We start from the raw sequence: 21156 nt of genomic DNA on the forward strand, positions 1-21156 counted from the left end.
TGGAAGATTCTCCTTCTTCACAGGGTGGCCATGTGCTATATTTAATCATCATTTATCAGTGAGTGTCTGCAAAAAGTAATGTTCTGTAGCATGCTTTGTCTCCTAGTGTAGACCGTAGTCCCTGTTGATTATTCCCAGGAAGCATAAACCCTGTTTCAGTCTTTCCCAAGCACCCAGTGATCCACTTCCCGCTCCATTGGTAGTGTGTCCTGGTTTGCAGTGGTCGCTGGCAGTTGATGTGGTTTGTGGCTGAGGTGGCACCACCACCGACCTGGCTGCACCAGGGAAGTTGCCCAGGATGGTTGGAGCCTGCCAGAGGCTTGTGTTTGCAGTGGATGGTTGGAACAGGGGTTGAAATGCAGCTGTGGTGTGGACAAGCTTCTCGCACCATTCTCACCGTGCTGCGTGAAGGCATCCATGGAGTCAGCAAGGGAGTTTGGATCATCATACTTTGGAAAATATGGAGCAGTACCAGGGTATGACTTAAGAACTCTCATGCTGGAGCAAGTCCAGAGGAGGGCACGAAGATATTCCCAGGGCTGGAGCAGCTCTGCTATGGAGACAGGCTGAGAGAGTTGGGCTTGTACAGCCTGGAGAAGAGAATGCTCCAGGGAGCCCCTTCCAGTGCCTAAAAGACTCCAGCCCCTGGAGTGACAGGAGAAGGGGGAATGGCTTCACACTGACAGAAAACTACTAGGGAGGAATTCTCTCACTCTGTGAGGGTGGCGAGGCCTTGGCACAAGTTGTCCAGAGAAGCTGTGGCTGCTCCGTCCCTGAACTGTTCATGGCCAGACTGGATTGGAGCAACCTGGTCTTGTGGAAGGTGTCCCTGCCCATGACAGGGAGCTGAAACTAAATGATCTGCAAGGTCCCTTCCAGCCCAAACCAGTCTGGGATTCCACGAGCCTGACAGCACGAATGTTGATGTTGAGACCCCTTGGCCTCACAGCTTCTGCATTTGGCAGGTGGTGGTTGTCAGCACTGATGCTGTTACTCATTGTAGTTCCTCTTTTTTTGTCTGTGTTAAGCAGTGTGATAAGGAAAATGAATGGAAGTCTAACTGGATTAGTTAAGAAATCATGTTTTAGGTTAAATATAAAAGTTGCTGTTCTGACTCTTACTTTTTGAATTTATGAACTCAGTTGCCAGAATATCCTCTCTGGGAAAGCAGGCACAACTGGAGGCTGGAAGGGCCTTCAGCAGACCCTGTCTATCCATTGAACGACTTGACTTAGAACAACAGTGCTGTAACTGGCCTCTGATATTTCCCATATTTTCCTCTTAGCAGTTTGCCAGTTTTTAATCTTTTTTTAAGGATCATTAATGTTAATAACCAGATCAAAATATTTTTCAGTATGTTTGGGAATGGATTGCCAGAACTTTTCTGCAGAGCTTATACCTGGACTGAGCACTCCAGTACCTGCCCAGAGCATGAAACCGGCATCTGCTGGTAACTTCACTGCTCTCCTGACAAACCACAGACAGGGGGCTTAATTTAAGGTAGTTTTAATACATTAACTGATTTCCCTCACAGTTTGCTCTTGAGCTGTGCAAGTCCTCTTTGTTTGGCTTTGCCTCTGCCTGGGAAGATGAGGATCTTCTGTCGCTCCCCACCGGCCTGAGGAAAAGACATTTTCCAGGAGTGGGAGTGTGCAGCTTGGCCATCACTGGGATTGTGTGAGGTGACCCCCACCTTATCAGCAGATGGCACAGAGTCCCGCAGTGAGCCCATCCCCTGTCTCAGGTGTGGCCACCTGGGCTGTGGGACAGATGGGTCATGGCAGAATCCAGAGGGAGGGATGAGGAACATCACCAATGCCCAGGACCAAAGCGAAGCATTGCACTGTTTCTTTTAACCTAAAGAAGTTGTTTTCCAGGTGCTCTGATAGTTGAAGTGATTTGAATTAAGAAGTACTGATGCTCTGTGGTGATGCTGGTTGGTTAACCAGTGGCTGCTTTGAGTCTTGAAAGAAAGGAGTTTGAATGTTGTGATATCTTAGGGTTTCCTTAGAAGCTCAGTTGAAATACTGTTTTAATCAATAAAAATGTACAAAGCACAGTTGTTGGAAAGTGCATGTTTTACCTTCAGAGGCACTTTGCTTCCTGTTTCAGGCCATGCAAACTGAGAGAAAGACCTGTGTTCCAGAAAGTGCCCCAAAAGATTGCTTAAATGTTTTTAAGAAAGTGATGGTAGCCAGTAAAAAGGGTTACCATTTTTCTTGTGCATAGAGTAGTTAATTCTAATTAGTGGCATTAATTGTGGGGTTTTAATGCATTGGTGATACATCGGGGTTTTTTTGGGAGAACATGAATAAGATTGTTTTAGCATATGTTCAAATTTCCTCTGTCCTGGCAACTCCTCCTAATTCCACTTATCTTGTATCTGCATTGCACTGAAATGTGCCTTTTTAAAGCCCTTTTCTGCCTCTTTCATTAATGGTGAAGTGTTTTCAGTGCCAGTGTGTTGTAGGGCCAAATTCAGTAAAATTTAAGTGCCTTTTTCCTCTGGGTGCAAGTTTCTCATCTTCTTGTGCAAGTATTGAAAGGAGAAATTTGAAGGTTTGTGGTGCACAGGGGTGCAAACAGAACGAGTCCTTTAGGCCCAAGTTAAATTAGCAGCTGCCATCTCCTCTTTCATAATCTGCTGAAGGGTTTTGTAATGAGAATAGAGTTTCTCAATGAAAGATTGGGCTCTTTATTTATTTTTCTTACTTCAGTGCCATGATCTAAACTTTGTTGGGTGAATGGTTGAGCAAACAAAAAACCCAGTGGCATTTGGTTACCTCTTTGCAAAGCATCACTAAGAAATCTTTTTTTCTGTTTTGTGACATAAGTCTGCATTCATTAACTGTATTTTTGTGGTGATGGCTTCTGACCAATGAGTGATGCAAGAAAATAGTTCAGTGGATCTGGCTGCAATGACAGGCAGTATCTAAGACCAGTGACAGAAAAGCACCAGCACCCCTTGTTTCTCCCTGCTGCCTTCTGTGCTTCCTCTTTCCCTCTGAGAATATTTATTTGTATATCTGTCAGGAACTGGTTTTAACAGCTCGCTCTAGGAGCACTTACACCGTTCTGCTTCTGCTTTGGTCACAGGGAACTTCACAGTCCTTCCTTGGTTTCATCTGGGTCTTACTGAAGTTGTGTTCGGTGTCAGGGATTCTGGAACGTTTGTGATTTTAAAGAACAATCTGTAGAAAAACTGAATATACAGAACCTCTGGAGTGCTCACGTCTTGCAGTGGGGAAGGGAAAAGCCCAGAGTTCTCTGATGTCATTACAGTGACCTATTATGCAGTTCCAAAAAGCAAAAACTCACAGAGGTCTTCTCTTTGCATTTCCCCTTTTATGTCTTTAATTTTTTGGCTGTACTTCAAATGAAAATTTGAAGAAATCTTTTCCTTTCCATCTGCCATTACTTATTTTATATCTTAGCAGGTTTTTCTGTTGCTGTGCAGTTTTATTTATGTGGGCCTTTGCCTGGGTCAGTTTTCAGAGAATTTTCCTTATGAATCTCCTTCTCATGGCTTGAGGATTTAGGGACATTTACTGGAAACACATAATTAGGTTTCAAGCTGCTTGTAGAGAGGAGGGGAACTTGGGATCCAAACTCCAGATGTTGTGGGCAGTTACTAGTGGTAATATCTGCCATAATCTTGAATATGCCAGGTGCAGGAAACTCCTACCAAGGCTAGGCCCCATCAAGTGAGATATTTATAATTTCAGGTTGCTTCCAGCATTTCCTGAGGGTAAGCAATTAAGGGATTGTTGTTAAAAATATTTTAAGGAATGTCTTCATTTTTCTTCTCTGTAGTTCTAATGTCATCATGGAAGCTGATGCTCTTGCTTCTGATAGTTAGAAGTACAGGAAGGGGGATGAGCAGACAAAATGGGATGTGTAAGTTCCTGTTCAGAATCTGGAGTGTGGCAGTCTGTCTTTGGGAGACATGTGACATTGTGATAAAAGCAGGTGGACGGGGAATAAAATTAATAAGTGTTCACGTGCTTTCAGAAAGGCCATATGGGATCCCTGTGAAATCATCTGGACAGGGAATTGAAGCAGTGATGGGTTTGGTTTTTTTCAAGATCTGCTCTAGTCCACGTCCACTAGGGACTGGAGTTATCCCAACGTAGTTCCAGGTCAGACTGATGACAGCTTTGGTCTGATACATTGGACTCATCTGATACGCCTCACCTGATTTGATCTACATGGCATTTTGGGCAGGGGCCCTTGACGGATACTGTGAGCTGTGGAAGAGGTTTGGAGTGGTTGGTGGCACCTTGATTGGAGGTCCTGGATCCTACACTCTTCCCAGCACTCCTGGCATCTCCTCGCCTGCTGTTCCTTGAGGAGGAGGGAAGGGACCATGAAATCCACTGAAATCTGAGGTGACCTGTTTCTGGGAAGCTATAACCAGATATATTCCTGATTTAAATTTAAATTAAAAGCCAGATTCAGTTACTGTTCAGAGCAATGAATAGACTTAAGTTCCAGGTTCATTCTGAGTTGCTGTTCTTTGAGAACTTGAGGAATGTTTTCTGTGTGGTTCCTAACGAGCTCCATCACATAGGGACCCTGCTTTCTCCGCGTGTATGATTCTGAGGTGTGTCTTGGAGTTCTTCTAATCTGAGTGGTGAAGGAAAAATAGGGTCTGAAGAGTTTTTAGAATTTTTTTCTTTTCTTTAGAAAACTTATTGTATCATTTTGGGGTTTGATTTGACCAATCACTGGTCAGTCAGTCCTTCTTCTGAAGGCCCTGATGTTAATGCTGGGAAATAACATTCTTGCTTGGAGTAGACCATTTTTATCACAGAGTAAAATAGATGCATGTTCAATAGAGATATTTTTGTCTGGACAGTAACGAGTGAAAACATTTCTTTTCCTTAATAAATATCTCATTTTGTCTTTTCCTACAAAGTTCCTGATTTCCACACTCGCTCACTTCGTTCTTGTTGCGCGTTTAAATTCGCGCAGCATTGGCTCTTCGCAATTGACTTGGGAAAACCAGGCAGGCAGAGTTAATCAGAAGGTGCTTGGAAGGTGCACAGGGTATTTTCCCAAGCCTGCCTTACTATTTCCGTGAGTGCTTTGGATAAGAGAGCCAGCAGGCAACATGACTTTATGGGCCTGGCCTGGAATATATGTTGGATGCAACATCCTGGATGATGAAAACCCAGCATCTCCTGTGGTTGTCCTGTAATGCACAACTCCTTACCCTGTTTTCCTGCAGCTTGTCTGAAAACCACGTTTCTTCCTGTGACTTGTTCCGTTGATGTTTTCCATATAAAGGCCAGGGAGTCCCTCTTGCTGTTAAAAAGGGTCTGTGATGACTTTCACTCTTCTTGCTGTTCTGAGGCTGTTTAAATGTGTAGATGTATAGAATATTATTTATGAAATAACCCTAAATGAGGAAAGGTGCTATTTTACAACTAATATTGTTCCTGTTAAGGATCTCCAGGAGGACATACCCTTGGTTTGGGGAATACAGGTAGGAATGACCCTGGTTTGACATTGTACTGATGGCAATACATCAGGGGTACAGGCAGAGCAAAGAGACATCTGTCACACTCCAGGGTTAGTGAAAATCAGAGGAAGAAATAAAAACATCAGTCACAAAAATTATACATAGAGTTTTCTGACTTTATTATCAGTTATTTAGGTGGAAAAAAGACTAAATGTGGTAATTCCATACTTTGTGCTGAAACTGGAAGGCCTTGGGAATGGCAGTGATTAAATTATGCCCCAGTATAATAGTGGCCTTTTGGTTCTAAGCCCTCTGAGATGTGACTCCTGTCTGAAAACCTAGTATTTAAAATCTATATGTGTTCTAATTCTTACCCAATTACGGTGTTAGAAAACTCAGTTACAATTAAAGTCTGAACATGGTTTTTCCTGAAGTGTCAGGTTTTCAAACTAAGTCTATGGTCTGAAATTCAAGCTGTGTCTTTTCTTATTAAATCACCAATGAGGTAGTGGGAAAATCAGTAGGACAAATACATTCTTTGTTGCCTTATTATTTCTGAATTATGGACTGGCTTTGTTTTTTTCTTTTTTAAGCAGCTATGAAATACTGTTGCTAGACTGAGTGGTGGAACTGAGGACATCCTTCATCAGGCAGTCTGCAGATTAAATGTATGCAGAGTGAGAGAACAGGGGAAATAAATATCATTATAGTTTGTGGGGGAGTAGTATAAAATAAATCTTTTTGTTGGTGAAACCACACTGTATGGTTAGAAAATACCAAAGAGTTTGTCTCCTGTAAGAGAATGCCAGTTTAAATTAAAACTGTTTTAAATCCAGCCCTGTGATTTGTTTGGGTATTTGTAGCTAAAAGAGCTGACTCCAACATACAGGGAGTGTACTGGGTAACGTTCTGGGGATATTACAAGAATATTGTGACATTAGCATTGTATTCATAGGGATGAATTTGGGATCACTGGGAAAATCATTGGGAATAAATGTGTTCTCTACCCCAAGGTGCTTTCTGCTGTGATTTACTGTGCGTTTGCCCCTGGACATGGGCTCTGGTTTAATTCACCTGAAAAGAAACAGAAATATTTGCAATGGAGGTGTCACCTCTGGTGTCACCCAGCCTTCAAAAAGGAGCTTGGTTGTATTTTCCTGCCAAAACAACAAGTAAAAGTTTGCATAACACAAGCTGTACTGGTCAGTTCAGGTTTTGTCATGGAATTCTGTAGTTTTAACTCCTTTCATGCTTCTGAATGTCCATGTGCTGGGGATTTGAATGGGGCAGGTACGAAACTCATATAACTGTGGCTTTTAAACCATTTTCTGTAACACCTGACACCATCCAGAGGGGAGGAATCTGTGGCATGAAGTGAAGAATGTCTTCCATGACATATATATCTATATCTATATATCTCTGTATCCTGGAGATAGTCTCTGGGGGTATTGGTTTGTTTGGGTTTGTGCTCACCCCTCACAGTAATCAGAGGAGTTTCATCTACAGCCTGTGCCCCATTTCTAATCAGAGCACCCCTTACTTACTCCTGATGATGTTTTGTTGGTTTTGTTTTTATTTGGGCTTATCGTTGTTTTTTTCAAGCCTAAAATATCTTTTACGACACCAATTGTTCAGTTTCTGTAAGGAAGTGAAATAATGAAATAGTCTCTTCCCCACTCTCCACAAAAACTGGGGAAATCCAGTTGAGCAATTAGGAGAAGAGAGGATCTTCAGATATACTTAATTTTTTAACTTTGCAGAAGAAATAATCTCTGGAACTAAAGCCTTTGGAACTTAACTGAGTGGATACATGTGCTGCTTGAATAATTATGCATCATCTTAGGCTGAAGGACCTGATTGGATACAAGAGGTAAAAGTAAATGGTGGGGGAAGTTTACTTTCTGCTTGTATTATTAAATAAATAGGCTTGATTTTAAGAATAAAACCTAATGTCCTGTGAAATAGGCTCTGACAGAGGCAGTGACATTGAGTTCCTGGTAATCATATAAAGGCATTTTGGCTTTTCTGTTCCTGACCTGGCTGGGTGGTTGTTTCTGGAAAATATAAATTCTTTGTAAGTTCTGCTGTTCAATTCTGCTTGTTTTGCCTTTTTATTCATAACTTTTTGAAGTGCAAGATTTGTGTGCTTGGTGGGAGACAACCATTAAAGAACAGAGATTAATAATCTGAAAATAGGTGAAGTTTCTCAAAAGGGAAGCACCAGACTGGATCATTTTAGATACAGGTGTTGCCTTGTGTTGTTGCTATAAGCTGGTCTTCCTTTTTGGTTTTTTACTCTTTAAAATAAAGTCTTTATTTCAAAGTCTTTAACAAGAACTGTCCATGATTGAAATTGCCAGGAGTGTTTATGGTGTTTTATTTGAGAACAAAGCAATTCTAACACCAAGGTAGGTGTAAAATAATTTTGGTATATGTTTTGCAGTTTGTAAGGCCATACTTCTAAATTGTTTAAATTGTGTGTGAGGGGAATCCCTCATTTACCTTTTCATCTGCCTCACAATTGATAGGAAAAGAAAATAGGAAAGAACTTTTTTCCCCTCCATCTGCTGCTGCTGTTGATGAGCACAGAGAGGAGCCACCTTCCCCTGCCCTTTCAAGTTAATTTTGGATAAATCTTTTTCTTGCCCTTTGCCAACCAACTTGTAATTTGAAAGATGTGTTCCTGTCTGTTCCTTTTGTGTCTCAGACTGCTTATTTGGCTTTTTTGCTGTACTTTGTAACCTCACTTTGTTCCATCTCTTTGACCAGGCAAAAGCCTCCTGTGCTGTAAAAAGGGGCTGCTTGGATCAACGTTGTCTCCTTAAATTCTCTTTTTGTAACACTCTCTCAAGGGGTTCATGTTTTGACAACTGATGAGATTTTCTCAACCTTTTCTTAAACGAGACAATAGACTTCTTTTTTCTTTTATTCCTATTTAAAAGCCTTTAGTTGTCTTACCTACAGGTGTGATATAGTAGCGTAAATCTCATTTTTATGTGAGCAGACCCATCTGTTCCAAGAGTTCTTTTATTTTTGAAGGGTTAGACTATATTGATATAATCATTAGCAGTATGAGGTTTTTTTATTTATGTACTTCATACAACCCATTAGCAGAAATGGGGCTTTATGCCTTTGAAGAAGTTTAAGGTATTTTTTTCTCCAGAAGAAGTGGCATCAGCATCACTCCACCCACAGCAGGGAATGTTGTGGGTTGGCTGGTTTGTTCTAGTGAACTTGCAGTGAGTAGTCACAGTGATTCAAAAACTATTTATAGGGAGTAAAAATTAAAAGTAATAATGAGCAAAGCAAACAGAGCTGCTGATTTTCCAGAGATTTTGAACTAACTGAGTAAGCAGATGTAGGGGTTTTTTTATAGCCATATGCAGTTTGTGATGCTTGCACTCTGTACATAAAGTGCTGTGATGTCATAAACAATAATTTAATATTGCTGAGGGATTAAATAGGAGCAATGAAATCCTAAGTAAGGAATCCACTAACCCCTCACCCCCAGGTTTTTAGAGTAATTATTTTAATTGAGGAGGGAGGATAGAAAATGCAAATCCAATACTTAATATTTTCTCCCCTAATATGGAAAACGTTCTTTAGTAGATTTGAATCTTACTCTTGTGTAGGGTACAAGGTCACAAGTCTTTGTAACAGGTTGGTCAATCAGACTTAAATGGTTACATTTTAATCTGCTAAGCTTATTAGAGAAACAACACTGTGTCGCTGTAGTTAAATTTGTCACACGTTTCAGTGTAACCTCTCTTGCAGTCAGCAGGTGGATGTTACATGAGTTCAGACTTGAATTTAGCAGAAAAATGGTATTGTTCCAGATTTCAATTATTTAAAAGCTCTGTGTTTCTATTTTTTTAAAAGAACTCAAGAGAATTTAGTGATGTTTTTAGTGTCACAGTCTTTCAGTGTAGGAGACCTGTCCTCTGTTCCCAAGGCAGATGGACTTGAACACAATAAAGTTCTTTTTTTCTAGGAGATGTGTGCATTTACATTAATTCACTGGATACTGAGCTTTCCATCAGGGCCTATACGTTAAAACAGAATGTTTTTATGGATATGAAATCTCTCACATGATCTTTATCAAAAGGTCATGAACTGAATAGCAAAATTCAGCTGAAAGGCTTTTGGGATATAAGAAATATAAGCAACACCAAAACACACTCTTGGATGCTTTAAAGAAATAGTAAATGTTAGTGCTTCAGTTAATAGGTTAAAAATCTTTATTTCAAGACAGCTACAGGGAGAAGAAGAGTGCTGTAAAATAGTAGTGGTCTTCTGCAGGCACTTGTTAGCCAGACTGCTTTGCCTTCAGCTTTTTCACATTGTTTTTTCAGTAATGATTCATTTTGCAAGTCATGCAAGCAAGTAAGGGTGTGAAAATAAAGACTTGGGAGTTTCTATTCTGTATATTGATTTACTTTATTTTATTTGCCTTAATTGCAGCATTATTTCTTTAAATACTTGCTAACCGTGATAACAGTTCCTGTCCATGATGGAGATGGGTTATGAAGCAAGGTATCCTGAAGATACTTCCCCCTTTCTGATAACAACATATAGAGCAGGATGAGGACAATTCTGTCAGTAGAATTATTCAGTAAAAAGGGTTCACCTGCGTCTCTCAGGAGAGGTTTGGGTTCTCAAGAAAGACATGTGCTTTTTTTCCTGTAGAGCTGAGAACATGCCTGATTTCTGGAAGGAAAAGGGAGTATCTGTCTCTAGGTTAGAGGAAGAAAGGATGCTGAGCATATTTATGGTTCCATTATATGGGGAAGATACAACAGTACATAAACTGGATTCAAATTTGCAGGAGAAATCAGGCTGGAAGAGCTGGTTTTGCTATGAGCAAAATGGTTGCAAGAACACACAACCTCTCAAGCAAATTTCTTCCTTTATGTTACAAAACTTACCACCTTTTTAATGTGTTGCTGAATTCAGTTTGCATTTGTGTAGCTTTGCTTGTTCTTGTCTTCATCATTCTTTAATCCTTTTTCGTCTCATTTTCGTACTCATTTCTGTATTTTCTGATTCTTAAACAGGTATATATTCCCCTCTGCAGACTTCCTTCTTTCTTGTGTGTGTTGTTGAACTGGGTGTCATGCACTGCTGTGGGTTTTGAATGCTCCAGTTCCTTTTCCAGCATCTGTCCTTCCATTTTCTCTGCTTTTGTTTGGACTGTGAATATCATGTAATAAGGAAGGGGGATATTTACAAGTAATTACAAGCAGGGTATTATGTAGAGCTCTGGGTCAGTGGATCTGGCCTGCTGAATAATGAGATTGGTTAGGGAGATCAAAACATTCCTGAGTCACTAAATTGGAATGCCAGTTGCAACAGAAACTGAGGGATCGAACCCCTGGGAGGTGCTGGGCTGGCTCAGTGCTGGCAGAGAGGATGCACTGGGGAAGGCAGGATGCGAAGTGGCTGGCATGGGTTTCTCATATACTTTGATTTTTACAAGAAGTTGTTTCCTTGGGAATTTATTTTTGTCTTGTTTGGTTATTTTCAGCTGTAAATCAGGCTGCCTGCTCTTAATGAAACTTGGTATTGGCATAGCTGTGAGACTGAAGGAAGTATTGCTGCTTGCATCCAGATTGAGACAACATTTCTCTGTATATTTTGAGTCTCTATATGGCTGGTTATTTTATATATATATATATATATGTGCTGTAAAAAATACTAACTTTTCTGCTGATGGAGTTTTGATGAGGCCTGGGCCAGAATCTTGTATTTGAACCTTCTATCCGCACATCATTGTATGATATTTACATCATTATATGCCCAATTCTGACCTTAGCAGGATAGCTCATTTTTTCAAGTACATTTGTCTCCAAAGTACATCTGGACTTTGCTTTTTTCTGCTGTTCTACTCATATTATTTCCACAAATTGAACATAGTTTGACTGTCAACATACCTGGATCTGGAGTTGCTGTCTGAAACAGAATCAGTGGCACAATTAAAAGGGGTCTTCATCTGGGTAGGAAGCCATAATTCTGGTTGCCAACACCATTAACAATCTTCAGCTTTTTATAAATGCTTAAAGAATGTTCTTGTTGTGGATTACTTTTTAATGAAGAAAGCTGTGGGCAGAGGACCTGGGAGCTTCTATAGCTTCACAAAATAGGACATTTTTCCTTGGGGAGTTAGTCCACCCTCTAGTGTTGCACAGGCTCTGAGTGGGAAAGTTTAACTCCCTGCCTGTCATTATTCAGGAAAAGTCCTTTGCTGGTTCCTATCAAAGGAACTAAACAGATCCATTAACAATAAGCTGATTATTTAATTGTTGGTTGTTTCATTCATACCCACTTAGGGATGTGTTGCTGGATCAGGCAGCTTCTTACAGATGGCAACAAGCAACTGCTGTGGGCAGCAATGCCAGCAGCTCCCTGGGTGTATTCCCAACGTCTCTGTTTGCCATGCTGGAACCTTCCAGCCTGTGAAAGGCCTAATTATTAATTCAATGGGGAGTTTATTTCTCAAGTGCATTCAGAGCTTGTTCTCTGACAGCTGTTGAAAGGGTTTGTATGACAATTAAGCAATGACTTGCCAGGTAAAAGCTGCTCTGAAGTTCTGCTCGTGAGGTTTATTGTTCAGTCATCTAATGCATAAGTGACTTTATAATTGGTGATGTGGGTTAGATGTGTCCTGTGGCTGCTTAATCAGAAAGGTGTTTTAATCTGTTGCAGTGATTTTCTCTGATTTTTTCCATAGCATCATGTAGCATTTCCTAGGCTGCTCTTGCCCCTTTGCTCTGTTATTTCCCTGTGATGGCTGATCTGGAGCCTTGACCGCTGAAAGACCTCGTGTGTGCTGCTGGGTCCTCTCAGGTTCTCTCCCTCCTTGTATGCCAAAATGAGACTGTTTTTTTCCTTTGGGTGATCTGCTTCAGGATGAGGGAGTGTGAATTGAATGACACTGCTGTTTTCTTGGTGGAAATTTGTCCTGGCGAGAGGAGCTGGTATTGCTCCCCAGAGCAGGCTGTGCCTGCTGCTCCGGTGCTGCAGCTTGGGGTCTGCTGTGTTAGCTAAGCTGCTTTACAGTCTCTCTCTAACAGCACAACAGATTACCAAGACTTGAAAAACATGCTCCTCGTGTTCTCAGTGCAGATATTCACAAAGGCCTAAGTTGAAAAAGTCCAAAGTCTTAAACAGATAATGGTTATTAGAGTTTCTGTGCAACTGGGTAGGTGTGTTTCAGAGTCATGTCTTTCCCATGATAACAGGTTGGGGAAAAGAGACTGAAATGATAGATCACGCCATAGAGGCCTTGAATCTGTGTTTTCAAATATTTGTCATTTATTTTGACAGTTTATTGTTTCTAAAGACAAGTATTTACATTGTGGGGACTTACTATGGTACAAATATTTATAAAACACTTGTGTGTTTTTACTGTCCAATAGTGTGATGATAATTTTTCAATGAGGCATCAACTTCAGAATTGGTGAACAACTAATTTGTTGTTGTTTTATCTTTAGGAGAATCAGTTTTAGAAGTGTGTGAAGGTTGTTATCACTTACTGTAGAATACTCGAAATAGACACCAGGTAAGTTCTGGATTTTTTTTACTTCTTGTAGCTTCTCATTTAAATGCAAAATATTGCTGAGGAAACAAAGTTCAAAATTTCCTATAAAAACCTCTTACTACCTCAGGAAGCCAAGCCTAAAACACCTCATATTTTTCGTGGTTACACTATCTTGTGTATGCTTCTCTCGTCTCCCCTTTAAATTTTTTTTTTTCTCCCTTGAAAAATACCAGATTGTGAGGACAACTCTAAGTGACTCTGAGACAGATGGACAGGATGTGGAGGCCAGTGGTGCTTTTTCCTTTCTGTGACAAATCAATATTTACTGAAGTGCTTTCAGGCTCAGTGGTTTTATTTAGACATTTACTAATAAATACTGGTTGAGATAGAATAATTGTTTTAGATTAACACCTGTAGTGAATTTTCTGCACTGGAAATCTTTGAAAAGCTGAAATCTTAGCTTTAACCAACATTATATTTTACCACTTAGCAGCAGTACTTTGTGGAATCCAAATCTTTCCTAAAATACTCAAGTGCTTTCTAAAGTCGTGTAATAAAGTATTGACTAGACATTATTTTTGTAAGAGCTGGCAAAACATAATTTCCAAGTTGGACTCTTAATCATCTTTTAATATGCATTTAAAACTGTAACTGTAGAGGGCTTGACAGCATTCCTGGTAGTTTGTGTTACAGACATGTGAAGGTTTGGGCTGAGCTGGGACAGCAGTGACTTCCCTCTGTCCAGCACTCCCAGCACTTCTCCTGTCTGGGTCATTCCTTCTGGTTCTTATTTTCCCTTTCGGGGATTTCTCTATTCTCTGTGTTACTGGTGATATTTTGGAAGACTGGGAGGATGTTGTGCACTGGTTTTAATGAAACTCCTTTGCAAAGAGAGTATCCATTAAGGTTAATAACCTCACATTATCCTGTGTCTAGTGGGTGTCATTCACTGTGTTGGGAGGAGGTGGATTTTCTCCTTTACAGTGGGTTCAGTTTCTGGAACAGCTATTTACAACCAGATTCCCCACACTGCAGATAGACAGTTCTCTGTAATGCTGTGAATAGCACCTGTGTACAGGTCTGTGCATTGCCACATCCATTCAGGGAGTGATTTTATTATTTTATTTTATTTTATTTTTAGGAACTTAAGCTGATGAATATACAGACACTGAGAAAATGAGAATTCTGGAGATTGTGCCCCAGTGTCCTGCTGTTGTAATATCTTTAAAGCTAACATTGTTTGGTTTCCTGTGCCCCTTCTGATTTTGATCAGTGGAGCTGAACAGCCAAAACTCCTTCCTGAAGCAGTCTTTCCTCCAGCAAGGAAATTCAAGGGACAGCGGTGCCTGTGTGACTTACACAGGGGGAGATGGGAAAAGTGATATTTGAGGATTACAGTTTCCAGAGGTTTGTTCTTGAATAAATACTCAGTGCTTCAGCCCTGGAGTGAGATGAGAAGTACTGCTGTTAGTCTGCTTCCAGAGGCTAACAACACTGACATTTTGTGGGTATTGTCCATGGAATTAGTCTTCCATCCCTTTACTTCAAGGTAGTTCTTCGTAGACCCAGCAGTGGTGGTTCAGTGTTGTCCCAAACACCTGCTGTCTGTGTGAGCAGTGTCAGTACCTTCTCCCTCCATTCTGCCACACAGATCAGCATGTTTTCTTGGAAAAATTGATCCCCCTCACTGCCAACTTCCATGGAAATTCTTTGCAGCATCTTGCAGCAGATCAAATGGAGTTTAATTCCACCTTCCCTGCTTCTGGCCACCAGATCTGTTGTCATCCTTTTCAGTGCAGACATTCTTTGGGATGTTCTGTGAGTATTTAATTCCCTAAACTGGCAGAGAACTATTGGTTTTTTTCTTGGCTGTAATAACCCTTTGCCTTTTTCATGAGTTAAATGCAGCTTCCAAAAGGGTCAGCAGACCTGGCAGAAACTAAGGTATCACCAGTTTCATGAAACTTGATGGGATTCTTCTGGGAAGATGGAAAGAAAATCAGTGTTTCTAAGGTTGAATTTTCCATGGATATATTTAGAACATTGAGGATGACTTCCATAAATAACCTGTCAGGTTTAATCTGAGTCTTTTCAGCGAGGTGGTACCAATTGTACTTACCTGGTGCTGCTGAAAGCAGTTGCCTGTTGTGATAGAGCTGACTAAGGCAGGACATTGTGGCACACAGATGGTTAAACACTGTGCTGGTTAATCCAGGAGATTACCTTTCTCCAGAGCCTTCCCAGAGAAACCTCTTCAGGGCATCCTGCTTGGTTAGAAAAGGGAGCAGATGGCTTGTTGCTGCTGAACACAACAGTTTTTAAAAATACAGGGCAGCTTTCAGGACTGTGAATTAGAGCCACGTGTGAAAACAGCAGGATAAATGATACCCAGGTTTAGGAAAACTCGGAACTTAAATAACTTGCACCTTTATTGTCTGTTTCATATTTAAGGAGCCAAAGGTTGCATTCCTAGTAATAATACTTCTCTGTTCCCTTAAGTAAAAAGCTTCCCAGATGAATTCCCATCACTGCCTTGTCCTCCACTCTTGTGCCAAGGCCAATGTGTCCATTTCATACCAGTTTGGAGAAATAAATGTTAACATCCCATTACACTGAGCTGTGGATCCCCAGCACTGTTCAGATGGAAGCAATTAAGGCTGCAGCAGTGTGGAATTGTATCCCTGTGCCTGCAGACTGATAGATACTGCCTGGTAAACCAAATTCATTTTTATTAAACAAATTGACCCTAATTTAACAGCAGAGATTTTGTTAAGCAGAACATGGTGTATGGCTGTGATCTGCAGCATCTGTCACCAAGGGCATGTTGGGTTGATGTTACAGGAAGTTTGTTATGTTTAAATAGAGCTGCAGCTTTTAGGAAAAATGTCCATAATGCCCTGGAAACTCCTGCTTGAAGCAGTATCTTCCTTGGAAGGGCTAAGTCAGCATGTAAAATTCCAATCAGGCTGCTTTCCCCCCCACCCCCCCGACTTCTCAGGTCCCTGTCCAAGAGCAGTAGTGACAGACACTCCTTGGCAGGGAGCTGCTGGCAGGGACTGGTGTGCTGGAGCTTCAGGGAGGTTCCCGGGAGGGTGGGAAGAAGTGATGATGGTCACAGAGCAGGAGGAGCTGAGCAGGGAGCCTGGGAAGCAGTGGGAGCAGGCTGGTGTGATTAGGTAGATTACCAGAGACGTATGAGGATCATCGGTCTTTGACCTCAGCTCCAGGGCAGAGGGGGCTGGGAGGCTGCCTTTGGGAAAGGCTGTCCCAGAGGGTTGTGTCTGCTGTGTGCCTGGGTGTGCAGTTTCTCTCCTGAAATATGGTTTTCCTTTCCCTGAATCAGATTATGCCGAAATAAGTGAGTTGTTTGTGTTGTGTCTTGCAGCACTCGGTAATTTTCCTCCCATACAGAAAGCTTTTGCTACTGAAGTGTCCTTGCAAAGAAAGGATTTTCACTCCCTACGCACACATTCACCTTCCAGATTTGGGGTGTAGTTTGAATTTTTAGCCTGAGAATTAGAGTTTAGACTATTTATTATTAATAGTAATAATTTACAGCTTCCTATAGGAAGCTTTAAATTAAACTGGGTAGAATTGCCAAAGGCTTCTTGAAGGAGATTCGATGAGAGTTTGGTTTAGCCAGTGTATTCCAGTTAGAACAACTGGAGCTGGTGCCCAGTGTTAAATGAATGTAAAGGCAGAGAGGCCAAGTGAGGCAGAGAATCAACAGCAGGGTCTGAGCTGAACATGCCAGTGGTGACGTGTCTGTCCACATCCTTGTCACTTGGTCCCCCTTGTGTGGGTGTGACTCTTCCCATGTGTTGCTGGAAGCAGAGCTGTGGGTTTGTGAGCTGTGAGGTCACAGTTCCACCCAGGCAGTGGGTGAGGGCTGAGTGTGTTGCTTTCAGCCAGCCTTGTGAAAGCTGAAGTGATTAACTTTGTTATATAAGACATAGGGTTAAATTAGAAAAGTCCGGTGCTTTAAATATCTTTTTCAAAGGCTGCATAATCTGGTGTGGGCTAATTGTAATGACATGATCCAAAAATAGCCAATAGTCTTTTCTTGGATGCTCATCCTGGCTGCAGTTCTGTAGCTAAAGAACAGCAGAGCTGATCTCCTCAGGATGGGAGAAGGCATAACCAGATCTGGTCCTGGCATGGCAAAGGGGACACCTTCGGGGTCTGTCACATTTGGATGTGGAGCAGGAGGTTAATCCGTGTTCACTAGCATGATTTTAACTAGAATGCATGTTAAATGTTGGATTCACAACTTTAAATTACAAGAGAGGAGATCTGCTCTCTGGGCAGACATTCCCTCTATCCTTGTGGAATGCACAGGCTTGGTCACACTGGATTTATCTAAGGATTCTGTTTGACCTGGTGTTGGTGATAAGATGGGGGACTGGGGTTTGGGAGTTGTGGGGAAGTTTGTTTTGTTTTTTTTAATGTAATTTCTGAAATAGATAATACAAATTAAGTCAGTTATCCCAATGCCAGTGTGGTGCAAAAAGGCAGCCTCAACAGCAACTTCTCTGTTGTCGTGTTGTTTTTATAGGTATGATCACAAATAAATTACCTTAAAATTAAGATGAGGTGACTTTATAGATGTGTTATGCAGTATGTAGCTATAGCTGCACCTCAGCTGTTGATTTGGGGTTTTTGGAAAGAAGAGTTGAGTATATACAGTGGGGATTCAGGGTGGCTGGTGTTGTGCCAACAATGTAAGAGTTGTTTTCACTGATAATTCACTGAATTTTATAACTTTTTACCTTCCTTTTCAAAGCACGTTTTATTAAAGCTGAATCTTGATGTGCAAACACTGTTTTAAAGGATGATTTGCTTAAGGAGGTCTGTTTTTTTCCTTTGCTTAAACATTTCTTTATTTTTTTGACAGGGGCCAGTTCTCTCCTCAGGTTAGCTCAAGATGGCAGACCAGAGGCAACGCTCGCTCTCTACCTCTGGGGAGTCGTTATACCACGTGCTGGGGCTGGACAAAAATGCCACTTCAGATGATATCAAAAAGTCTTACAGGTAAAGCTTTGAGTTTTATGCCTGTCCCAACAGCACAAATGGCTTTAATTCAGTGTTCAGCAAATGGTCTACTTATGTAGGAGCCTGAGTTGGTTTATTTAGACCTTTTGCAAGAAAAATATGTGGGAAAACCAGGTGAAAACGTGGTTGCTTCTTGCAAAAGGGGGTGTGAAAATATGCCTAGGCTTTAAATTTTTCCATCTTACATCTAGTAAGTTAAATTTTCAAATGTAGAGTGTCATTCTGGAAGGTCCTTGCCTAAATTTGAGCAGAATTTTAAGACCATGATCAGAGTTAAACTCTTGCTGTTATGTAGCCTCGTGTCTGTCTTAGGGGGACCACAGATATGTCCATCATTTCCACTTCTGGCACACAGAGATAGAGATTAAAGACACAAGGATGAAAACAGAGTACCAGTGATTACTTTTTCCTAGAATTCTATTCAGAATTTCTTACTCTTTGTGGAGTTATTAGTTTAAAAGACAATTTTTTTTCTGTGTCGCTTTCCTTAAGAGTTGGGCACATGAAATGGCTTCATACTAACCAAATAAAAACTACAAAAAAAGAGTCCTGTAACTTCTTCCTTTCCACATTCCCCATAAATCTGCTGAAGTGCATTTGCTGATGTGACCTGTGGCAATGTGTTTGGATTACACTAGGGGTCAGCATCATCTTTCCATGAGGATACTCGTTGCAAAATTGTTTTCCTTTAGTCTTTAACTTTTACATAAACTTTTTCCCTTCCAAAGTTACATTTTTAATACTGATGGCAACTACATGGTGAAGTCTAGGAATAAACCAGGTCCACAGATTCTCAAAAATTAGCTTTGTCTTCCTAAAAGCTGTAAGTGGAAGTTTGAATAATTTATCTTCAAGCAGCTGGAAAATAATTTTACCTTCCTCAGGGGAAAGACTGTGAGTTTTTCCTTTGGAGGAACAACCCATTGAGATCCTGGGGTGAAATGTAGCTGCTTCACACTTATCTGAACCTTCAGCTCATCTTGTTTCCTCTGCTGCTCCTTTATCATGTTCAGTCTGAACATCCTTTGCTGGCCTAGGGGCTGTGGGGTTTGTGTATGTGTAGGAAACGGGAAATAAAAATGTTTCATTATTGCAGCCTGACTAAGGCCTTTCCAGGTTTATAAAACCTTTTGTGATTATTTCAGCCCTCCCTGAGACTGGGGCACAAGTGGCAGCCGGGGCCATGATTTACTGGAGCAGCATCGTACACAGTGAAGTGACCCAAGGGCACACTCAGGCTGGGTTTTAAATGCTATGAGATACTTGCAGGCACATCCAAGTGCTTGCACACATCTTTGTTTTATATTTGTCTAAACATTTCCCCACTGCAAAGCTGACATGTCCTGTTCTTCTCATATGTGTGACTGTGTGGTCATTTTCTGTAGGAGGACAAGTACCTTTTGTGGTGGCAGAGAACTGCCAGCATTTGGCTCTGTGTCATTTTTCTACTTGGGAGCATGTATTTTCTGTTCATAAGGAGGTGTTTGACCAGTTATTTCTACTGATGTCTGTAAATAGCCTGGGCCATGTGAGAACTAGCACATTTATCAATGCTTAATCTGATTTTTTTGTTAGTTGTAAGAGATCTGGCCTGATTAGGGGAGGTGTGTTGTGATTTCCTGATATCTCGAAACTCAGAAGCGTTTTCTATTCTAGCAAAGCTTGAAGTGAAAAGTACTTTGTTCCTGCACAGGAATTGGTGAATTAACCACAAGTGATCATCTGTTCTATTTTTGTGTTCAGACACTGCAGAAGCAGCAGTTCAGACACTTCAAGCAGCTGTGGCAATTTGCTTTTATTTACTCTTTGGTGCTATACCTTAGACTTGTGGTGTGTCTTTGCTGTAGCAGGAGCAAAACTTACTGGTGGAAATTGCTGGAGCTGAGGATAAAAAAACCCCAAACCTATTTTTATTCAATGTCTCTTATTTTTTTCCATTGGATTTCCAAGGGTCAAATCCAACAGTCTGAAGTCAATCCTGTGAACTAAGCTAGACACTGCTGTAGCCTTTTATTATCATCTAAGGAAGAATCATCAGGGAAATTGAATCACAGATGAAGGAAAACAGTTGGAACTTGAGAGTCTCCCTTGAGTGGCAGGCTACGGAATTAGAAAAAAATAAATCAAAAAACAGGAACCCAAACCTCGTTTTTTATTCTCTTTTTTTCTTTCTGCAGAAAACTGGCATTGAAATATCATCCTGATAAAAACCCTGATAATCCAGAGGCAGCAGAAAAATTTAAGGAGATCAATAATGCCCACGCAATATTGACCGATGCCACAAAGCGGAACATTTACGATAAGTATGGGTCTCTGGGGCTCTATGTAGCAGAGCAGTTTGGTGAAGAAAATGTGAACACATACTTCGTGCTGTCCAGCTGGTGGGCAAAGGTAAATAAAAGGGCACAGAAGTTATTCTGGGTTGGTATTGGAAACTCTTAGAGAGCTCCATTTGCTAAGTGTGCTTGGTTTTACCTTTGGAAATTGCTGATTTTCTGACACTGGGTTAATTAACCTTCTCTTACTGTGTCATGATCTAGAGTTCAGAAGTATTTTTCTAGGAACTTCCAGTGATACAGGTCTAATAAGCAAGACCTGGGTTACTAATTGAAGCTTGGATTCTTGCAGTAGATTTAGAAGAGATGAGGATTTGGGGGGTATTCTCTAGTAGTATCTGCCAAATAATTTTGCAAAATGAGTCCTGACTGTGAGCTTGGGCTCACACAGGAGAAAATCTTACATTTCATTGCACAGGTCCATTTTTCTACCCTTTTCCAGCATTGCCTCCATCTCTTGATTCCCCTAAGGAAGACAATAATTATATCACCCTGCTGGTTTGCTATCTGTAAAATTATTTTTTTCAAACAGTTGCACAGAGACCTATAGGAAGACTTCACTTTAGCCCATTGTCACTGTGATAAGCACCTGGCAGACCTGGCTTGCTTGGAGCTGCCTTGCTCACATACTGGGAGCATCAATCCTCAGCCATGTCCACAGTCTTGGGCTGCTCCAGGTCCCTGCCATAGGTACATCATGACCTGTGCATCAGCTGGTACAGCTCAGTCTTTTCCAGGGTTATTTATGCATGTTACAGCCTGTCCTG

At 41.1% G+C, this 21156-nt stretch overlaps 1 protein-coding gene across 2 annotated transcripts in view; it reads left to right on the forward strand.

Annotated features, from left to right (window-relative positions):
* DNAJC5 (DnaJ heat shock protein family (Hsp40) member C5) overlaps positions 1-21156 on the forward strand; it is a 30816-nt gene that overhangs the window by 1848 nt on the left and 7812 nt on the right. The window contains exons 1-4 of one of the 2 annotated variants that reach the window (XM_032126549.1): positions 7215-7334; positions 12955-13022; positions 17896-18032; positions 20231-20444. In XM_032126549.1, coding sequence (XP_031982440.1) covers positions 17926-18032; positions 20231-20444 — 321 coding nt within the window. In that variant the 5' untranslated portion in view covers positions 7215-7334; positions 12955-13022; positions 17896-17925. Of the gene's footprint in view, positions 1-7214; positions 7335-12954; positions 13023-17895; positions 18033-20230; positions 20445-21156 lie in introns of those variants that run through there. The other variant, XM_032126548.1, reaches the window with a different exon arrangement.

The sequence above is a fragment of the Corvus moneduloides genome, chromosome 17, assembly GCF_009650955.1.
Source record: "Corvus moneduloides isolate bCorMon1 chromosome 17, bCorMon1.pri, whole genome shotgun sequence".
NCBI classification, from domain to species: domain Eukaryota; kingdom Metazoa; phylum Chordata; class Aves; order Passeriformes; family Corvidae; genus Corvus; species Corvus moneduloides.